The 9177-nt window shown below is 41.2% G+C and overlaps 2 protein-coding genes across 2 annotated transcripts; one reads left to right on the forward strand and one right to left on the reverse strand.

The window, feature by feature from the left end:
* Positions 1–255: 255 nt before the first annotated feature.
* Positions 256–6166, reverse strand: slc2a10 (solute carrier family 2 member 10; the record flags this gene model as incomplete). Its single annotated transcript, XM_084173672.1, has 6 exons — positions 256–615; positions 1586–1685; positions 1796–1931; positions 3753–3875; positions 4046–5311; positions 6163–6166. 5 exons carry the CDS (start codon positions 6164–6166, stop codon positions 1586–1588), a joined length of 1629 nt encoding a protein of 542 aa, XP_084029798.1. The 3' UTR covers positions 256–615.
* A 1706-nt stretch (positions 6167–7872) lies between these two features.
* LOC311138451 (EKC/KEOPS complex subunit TP53RK-like) lies at positions 7873–8913 on the forward strand. Its single transcript, XM_084173132.1, has 2 exons — positions 7873–8115; positions 8238–8913. Exons 1-2 carry the CDS (start codon positions 7890–7892, stop codon positions 8729–8731), a joined length of 720 nt encoding a protein of 239 aa, XP_084029258.1. The 5' UTR covers positions 7873–7889; the 3' UTR covers positions 8732–8913.
* The last annotated feature ends 264 nt before the right edge of the window (positions 8914–9177 follow it).

The following is a 9177-nucleotide window of genomic DNA, read 5'->3' on the forward strand; positions in this document are numbered from 1 at the left end:
CCTGATTGTAAGGTTTTACAAACATTACTTTCCTTATAGTATCTTTTGAGAGGTCACTTACATGTTTTGCTATGTTTGAAATGAATTGTGACAGTGGTGATACATGTTTAATTAGACTACTGTTTTAGAGCTTCATAATCTGGCAGAGTGCCGTTTGATGAATTCTAGTGAACGTGAAAGACTAATGACTTTGAATGACTAATTAGATTAGATCACCAATTGCATCATAAAGGGGCAGTTAAGGAGCCCCAAGCGGCCATGGAGCCGAGGTTACAGATTTATTTGACCATTTCAAACAATACAACCACACGTGGATAATGCATTTAAAATCTTTGAGGATGACACAAGTTTGAAAACATATTTCCATTGTGGTCCTAAATGGTTAAAAATTTAACAAACATAAACATGGTAGGCTAGGCTACACAGTAGACCAAGCTGACTAGGCATACTTGGGTTATACGTATTACACAGAACAAAACAGGATAGGATGACATTGTCATAGGTTGGAGCAAGACTCCCTCAGTAGATCCGCGATCTCAGGCTCCTAAACTGATGATGATGACCCCCGTGTATGTTGACTTGATGGAAATGGAAAACTGCTGTTTTTCTTGCAGTCTATTGAAAGGTAATAGAAAGGCAGAGTGTTTTATTGCAATTTTCATTTGCGAAAACAAGTGACAGAATTGTCCACAAGCATCCGAACAATAAGTTTTAAATACCAGTGCAATAAAAGCATTGTTCAGTCATGTCATAAGCTCTGCTATGGTAACTGGAGGATTACTATGCTAAACTTTTCAATACCGACATTAGCATCAGTCTGTTGTTTCAATCAGATTGCAAGAGTGTAAAAAATTACCCCATCCCTTCTAAATATACTTAGAATACTAGATACATTAATAGAAAGTTACTCAAGTAAAAGTCTCCCAGTAAAATACTACTTGAGTAAAAGTCTAAAAGTATTTGGTTCTAAATATACTTAAGTGTCAAAAGTAAATGTAATTACTAAAATATACTTAAGTATCAAAAGTAAAAGTATAAATCATTTCAAATTCCTTCTATTCTATCCTATTCTATCCCATATTCTATTCTATCCCATAGGACGGCGCACAATTGGCCCAGCGTCGTCCGGGTTTGGCCGGTGTAGGCCGTCATTGTAAATAAGAATTTGTTCTTAACTGACTTGCCTAGTTAAATAAAGGTAAAATAACAAATGTCTTGTTTTTAAAATGTATGGCTAGCCAGGGGCACACTCCAACACTCAGACATAATTTACAAAAGATGCATTTGTGTTTAGTGAGTCCACCAGATCAGAGGCAGAAGGGATGATCATGTGTTGTCTTGATAAGTGTGTGAATTGGACCATTTTCCTGTCCTGCTAAGCATTGAAAATGTAACGAGTACTTTTGGGTGTCAGGTAAAATGTATGGAGTAAAAAGTACATTATTTTCTTTAGGAATGTAGTGAAGTAAAAGTTGTCAAAAATATAAATAGTAAAGTAAAGTACAGATACCCCAAAAAAATACTTAAGTAGTCCTTTAAAGTATTGTACACCACTGCTTAGAATATAACACTTGGATAGATTTACTCAACATTGGGTTGCTGAGCTAACAATGTGCACTCTTTGATACCCGGGGGAGTCGATTCTCCTGCTAAGGATGTTGCAGCATTCTTCACTGTTGTGTACCCTACAAAAGAAGAAGCAGATAAGTTCCTAGATCTAACTGCATTTCAGATCACGTTGAAAATAACATTTCTATTTGTACTGCATAATAATAGACTGGAGTTTAAGATGTACCTTTTCAAACAGAGCTCCCTGTCTATTTGCTCCAGTGATTTCCCTTTGGTCTCTGGTAACATGAAGTAGAAGAACACCACCGCTCCCACTCCAATCAGCCCATACGAAAGGAATGTTCCAGACAAACCAATCACATCTGGTGACGAAACATAATCAACTTAATTGCCAGGTAGATTATTTGTATCTAAAGATACTGCACTACATTCTAGGTTGAGTGCCATTGAAGGAGTATAGTTCAATCTTTGAAGACTAAACCAGTTCCTGTCTGATACATCTTCCCATGCTCGTACTACCAACACATACAGTGCATTTGGGAAGTATTCAGACCCCTTGACTTTTTCCACATTTTGTTACGTTACAGCCTTATTCTAAAATGGATTAAATTGTTTTTTTTTTTTTCTCATCAATCTACACACAATACCTCATAATGACAAAGCAAAAACTGTTTTTTAGAAAGTTGCAAATGTATTCAAAAGAAAAAAACGGAAATATCACACTTACATAAGTATTCAGACCCTTTACTCAGTACTTTGTTGAAGCACCTTTGGCAGCGATTACAGCCTCGAGCCTTCTTAGGTATGATGCTACAAGCTTGGCACACCTGTATTTGGGGAGTTTCTCCCATTCTTCTCTGCAGATCCTATCAAGCTCTGTCAGGTTGGATGGGGAGCGTTGCTGCACAGCTATTTTCAGGTCTCTCCAGAGATGTTCGATCGGGTTCACGTCTGGGCTCTGGCTGGGCCACTCAAGGACATTCAGAGACTTGTCCCGAAGCCACTCTTGTGTTGTCTTGGCTGTGTGCTTAGGGTCGTTGTCCTGTTGGAAGGTGAACCTTCGCCCCAGTTTGAGGTCTTGAGCGCTCTGGAGCAGGTTTTCATCAAGGATCTCTCTGTACTTTGCTTCGTTCATCTTTCCCTCGATCCTGACTAGTCTCCCAGTCCCTGCCGCTGAAAAACATCCCCACAGCATTATGCTGCCACCACCATGCTTCACCGTAGGGATGGTGCCAGGTTTCCTCCAGATGTGACACTTGGCATTCAGGCCAAAGAGTTCAATTTTGGTTTCATCAGACCAGAGAATCTTGTTACTCATGGTCTGAGAGTCCGTTAGGTGCCTTTTGGCAAACTCCAAGCGGGCTGTCATGTGCCTTTTACTGAGGAGTGGCTTCTGTCTGGCCACTCTACCATAAAGTCCTGATTGGTGGGGTGCTGCAGAGATGGTTGTCCTTCGGGTAGGTTCTCCCATCTCCACAGAGGAACTCCTCCGCTTTCTCAGTTTGGCCGGGCGACCAGCTCTAGGAAGAGTCTTGGTGATTCCAAACTTCTTCCATTTAAGAATGATAGAGGCCACTGTGTTCTTGGGAACCTTCAATGCCGCATAAGTTTTTTGGTACCCTTCCCCAGATCTGTGCTCGACACAATCCTGTCTCGGAGCTCTATGGACAATTCCATCGACCTCATGGCTTGGTTTTTGCTCTGACATGCACTGTCAAATCAAATTATTTCAAATCAAATTGTATTTGTCACATGCGCCGAATACAACAGGTGTAGACCTTACAGTGAAATGCTTACAGCGGGACCTTATATAGACAGCTGTGTGCCTTTCCAAATCATGTCCAATCAATTGAATTTACCACAGGTGGACTCCAATCAAGTTGTAGAAACATCTCAAGAATGATCAATGGAAACAGGATGTACCTGAGCTCATTTTCAAGTCTCATAGCAAAGGGTCTGAATACTTATGTAAATAAATGTGCAACAATTTCTATAAACCTGTTTTCGCTTTGCCATTATGGGGTATTGTGTGTAGATTGATGAGGAACATTTTTTTTTTAATCAATTTTAGAATAAGGCTGTAACATAACAAAATGTGGAAAAAGTCAAGGGGTCTGAATACTTTCAGAATGCACTGTAACAAAGACTTGATTGAATGTGAATTCATAGAGGTAGATGCTTACTGATGACATTCAAGAAGGAGAATGTGACAATTAAGTTGGCAGCCCAGTTGAAGCAGTTAGTGAAGGCAAACGCTCTCCCTCTGACCGCAGCAGGGAATATTTCACTCAAAATGAGCCAGGTCACTATGCAACAGAAAATTCACAAACATTCATCTCTAGTCATTCACAAGACAACGCCATATGATTGTCAAAAGCAAGTTCTAGCTAACCTTAACAATAATCTTGTGGCCCCACATTTCAATAAGTTGCCAGAAATACGATAATTATGAATCATCCCAGGAGAAAGTACTTACTTGGTCCAAATCCAACTGAGTATGCACTGACGACTGCCATCATACAGAGTAAAATGATCCAGTTCACCACTCCATTGTGGACAGCTGGAGAAGGCACTGGCATCAAAGTACCTAAGGATATCACATCATCGTACGCAATATCCCTTACTTCGGTCCAATCGTGACGTCCATGGCGTTGACTGACAGAAATGTCAAAGCTTGATTGATTGTCCAGCGTTAGCTGTGTTAGGGGTGTGCTGTTTTTGACATAATCCCCAGCACTACAGGGTGTCTTGGTGTTGACCACTGAACGCCCGCTCAAAAGTCCTATGGTGATCAAACACACGGACATTACCATACATCCACCAATGAGCAGAGGCCTCCTGCCAACCCTATCGGCAAACACCATGGAGACCAAGGTGGCGATCACCTTGACTACCCCCAAGCCCAAGGACGCCAGCAATGCCGAGGCGTTGCTCTCGAAGCCCACTGAATGAAAGATGGTTGAGGAGTAGAAGAGCACATTGGGCTGACCTGTGAACTGTTGAAAGATCACCAAGCCCAGGGCAATGATAGTCCTGGTCCTCATGTTGTCCTTCTGTTGAAAGAGGTTCAGAAAGCTGTACTGTGGTTTATCGAGTCTGTTGGAAACATGTGCCGAATTCTCCACTTTGTGATTCTCAATGGAGTGAATAAGGCCTCTTTGGCTTTGAGCGCCTGCAGCAGGTGCTCCGGCACTGGACGGGAGGAACCAAATGGAGACAAACTGAGCCAAAGTAGGCACGATGGCTAATGCAAACATATACTTCCATCCCTGCCTGGCATCGGACAGGATATAGTTTATGGCGTAAGCTCCCAGGATGCCCACGGTGATACCAACTTCATACAGAGTCACCAAAAAACCCCTGTGCTTGGGAGTGACCATCTCCGACACGAAGATACAGCAGGCCATGGAGGAGATGCACATGGCGAAGCCCACCGTGATTCTGCCCACCACCAGTGCCAAGTAAGAGTTGCTGACCAGAACCAAACTCCCGGCCAGGATGAGGACGTTGCTGAGGAGGATGGAGTTCCTTCGGCCATAGCGGTCGATCAGCCACCCACCGACCAGGGAGGCCAGTAAGGCCCCGATCAGAAGGGCACTGACCACAGCCTCCTGCTGGACACAAGTCAGCCGGAACTCGGCCTGGAGCTGGAGGAGAGCCCCGGAGATAATCCCCAGCTCGTAGCCAAAGACCAGGCCACCAAGCGTGGACACCACACTGGAGAGGGCCAGGGTGGAGCAACCTAGGGAAGAAGATAGAGGTTTGGATTATATGAGTATAAAATTCATTATGTGAGTTTGGAATCATTTCGTTAACATTTGAATGATCCTTGGATGATGTGATACAATTGATAATGGTTTCCACAGAAGGTAAAAATAACAGGGTGCAACACTATGTAATAATTTGTGTCTATTTTTATATTATGTGTGACTATATGGAGGAAATTTAGTAAAGCAGCTAAAAAAAATGGGCTTATCATACATATTCTGTGTCCCATTGAAGAAACATGAACTATTCAAATGTATGTTCATGTTTGGAGAAAGGACATTCATCATTTATTATATTCTTCATGTCCAGGTGTATATGTTGTATATGCAATATCTATTTCTGATTAATCTAGCAAAACTCCAGGATAATGGTTGCAAACCCTACAAAGCATCTTCAATGATGCTGTTTTTTTTTTTTTTTTTTTACAGCTCTGCATATGCATAAGTATTGCATACATGTACTGTTAGGCCTACTGTACATCAACAATATTTTTGAGTTGTTAGTGGTTGTCTATTTAGGCAAAAATTGTTTTATGTATTTTCTATGCCACATGGTTTTACTCCATGAAGGGGTTTTACCAATGATTTATATATACATCATTGGGTTTTACGCACATCCAATGAAATAACAGGAGCTGGACAGTAGAATGATCAAAATACATCGGGGGAAAAATGGGTAATTTGGTTTTAGTTCCCATAGGGTCAATGTGCTAATATTTCACCTAGAATTTACAATTAGTGGTCCCATAAGTTATTTTGTGTAATTTCATAACAGCTTGCCTTGATGTTGTAAGATAATTAGGTTGAAATAATCAAAATAACTTACCCATAATATTGAGTTGATATTCCTTCAACTAAAAATACACTTCAATTGAAGCAAGGCTCAGTCCATGTTGACATTTCTCGACTCTAAAACAGAAGCAAAAAGAATCCATGAAACATAAAAAATTATGTTTATAAATTGAGAAATAAAACGCTTATGAGCTCGCGCTCCCAAAAGGCGACGTCCTGCGGCTCATGAATAAGACACGGAGCGCAAAAGAGGCGGCACAGCTCTGTAGTCATGACAACTCCCCTGTTGATGCCGCTGATTTCATTAGGCAAGACCACTTGAGATTGCCTCAACAAAATGCACTCTGGCGGTTAATCATTGCTCCTTTTCTCTGTTTGGAAAAAACACCCTATGCATTGGTAGCAAATTGAATATTCCTTGCAAATAGGCTGCAGAGGAAACATGACAATGCATTGATGAATTTAACGAATTTAATTTAATGTCTTTTCAAAATACTGCAGCAGCGTTGTTTCAATTAGAATAATGGTAATACATTGATTACAAGGCATTTTAATCTATTATATTCCATCTATTCTATTTCATGTACAGTATAATAATATTATATTCCATTCTATTCTACTCTGTCACCATTCAAACACCACACAGTTTTCTTGCATGCTCAAAACAAACATAGGCCTATGGTTCATACTAATCGGCTATATGGAAAATAAGAAATACATTGAAGGTACAAAACACATATGATATTCCCACTATTTTGCATGTTGCCATTATTGACGCGCTTATCACTAAAACACCAGTATGTTTTTATCTTTATCATATCAGAAGTGTAAAATTGATTCTTGCTTGATTGTACATTTATGGACGGTAGGCAAAAAACGACTATGGAATACCGTTATTCAATGTTCGCATATTAATAGGCTAAAGCACAGAGACAGGCTAGACAGTAGCTTACATACACTACCCTTACCAACATTGCGTGAAAGTTTAAATCAAAGAAGAAACTACGAGTTCAACAAAGTTTAAGATTTTCCATCCGGAGAATAGACTCTCAAAGGCAAGTATCCCGTTAAACGTGTGACTGCAGAGAACGCGCTCGAGTGCACTCATTTATGTAAGGCAATGACTAAGACGCTTTTGTCATTTTTTTTTCGAGAAGCAGTATATTTGCTTACCATGTTGTTACAATGTTTCTGGTGAAGATGCATTTGGTTAAATTCGGAACAACACAATGTATGACTTTACATCAGGAAGTTGAAGCTACGTGGCAGAGAAAAGCGTCTCAAATTTCAAGTCTCAAATTGCAAGACTCCTTTTCAAACTTTTGACACCAGGGGCCGACATCTCGACAACATTTCAAAAAATTCCAAGGAATTCGAATTCTAAATGAAACTTTCCCCATGCTTCACTTAGTGAAACTATCGTGGGAAAATAGTAGGCCCATACCATAGGCCTAGCAATACATTTGACTCATAAATCGATTAAGCCCATATGAATGACAACACGTATGGAAAAACGTAATGTGTGATAGTTATTTTACAAAATAAATAATAAACCTTGCAGTAGGATATAATTTGCCGTTGTGAATTATTCCTACAGATGTGATAGTGATAACATCTGTGACCTGGCTGAATCTCCAGTGTTCTTAAATTTCGAAATATTATCCCTGTCAGTTTTACGCCGAAACTCAGGGTGGCAGCACTTTTAAATACATGCAACTGTGGCACCTGTCTGCAAGAGGAAAAAAGCAGCGATTTGTTGACATGGCTGTTGAGGCGAACAGCGTGGCCCTCCTGCAGTTTCTAAAGAAAATAGAACTGATAAAACAGGGTGCAGAAGCTCGTGTATATCGGGGGCCGTTTTTGGGCAGGCCGACCATTGTTAAAGAAAGGTTTCCTAAATTGTATAGGCACCCGCTGCTGGATGAAAAACTCACACATCGCAGAACCGTGCAAGAGGTGCGCTCAATACTTCGCTGTCGAAAAGCTGGTGAGTGACTGCTGGGGTTCTAATCATGGTTTCAAATCATGAAATAAATCGAAGTTCCAGAGCTGCACCTACCCCTGAGCTTTATTAGTGTCTAATATTTCTCTATCTCTCTCCCTCTCTAGGCATATCTGCACCAGTCATCTACTTTGTAGACTACACCTCCCACTGCATCTTTTTTGAAGACATTGTGGGCTCCATCACCGTCAGAGACCACATCGCCTCCACGCAGCTCTCCTCCACCCAGAAAAGCCCAGAGGAACGTCTGGACCAGCTCGCTAAGAAGATGGGTCAGATTCTGGCCAAAATGCATGACGAGGATGTCGTCCATGGAGACTTGACCACGTCCAACATGCTGCTGAAGGCTGGCGCTCAGAGTGGCGAGACGGAGCTGGTCCTCATTGACTTTGGCCTGAGCTACATATCGGCCTTGCCCGAGGACAAGGGAGTGGACATGTACGTGCTGGAGAAAGCTTTCCTGAGCACCCACCCCAACACAGATGTTCTATTCGAGAAGCTGCTGAAGGCCTACGCAGCCTCGTCCAAGAAGTCCCACGCCGTTATCAAAAAGCTTGACGAAGTTCGGTTGAGAGGGAGAAAGAGGTCGATGGTTGGTTAAAGGGAACCTATGAGATCGTTTGTGCCAAATGCATTTACAAGGACATGGCCCGTTTGGCACTGATTTGTTAAATGTTCTATTTGATATTTAGATGGAAGCATATAGGCATAGATAGTGGAGAGGCTGTCGGTGTGACAATGTTACTACAAATATTTGTTTTTGAAATAAAACAACCTTGGCTTTATTGGTTTGTCTTTTTTCTCAACATAATAATATACGCTATTTAGCAGACGCTTTCATCCAAAGTGACTCACAGTCATGCATTCTAAGTATGGGTGGTCCCCGGAATCGAATCCACTATTCTGGTGTTGCAAGCTCTATGCTCTACCAACTGAGCTACAGAGGACCACTTTACATTTTAGTCATTTAGCAGACGCTCTTATCCAGAGCGAATTACAGTTAGTGAGTGCATACATTTTTTTTTTTATATATATTTTTTATACTGG

This window comes from Coregonus lavaretus (genome assembly GCF_964263955.1).
Source record: "Coregonus lavaretus genome assembly, chromosome: 12".
NCBI classification, from domain to species: domain Eukaryota; kingdom Metazoa; phylum Chordata; class Actinopteri; order Salmoniformes; family Salmonidae; genus Coregonus; species Coregonus lavaretus.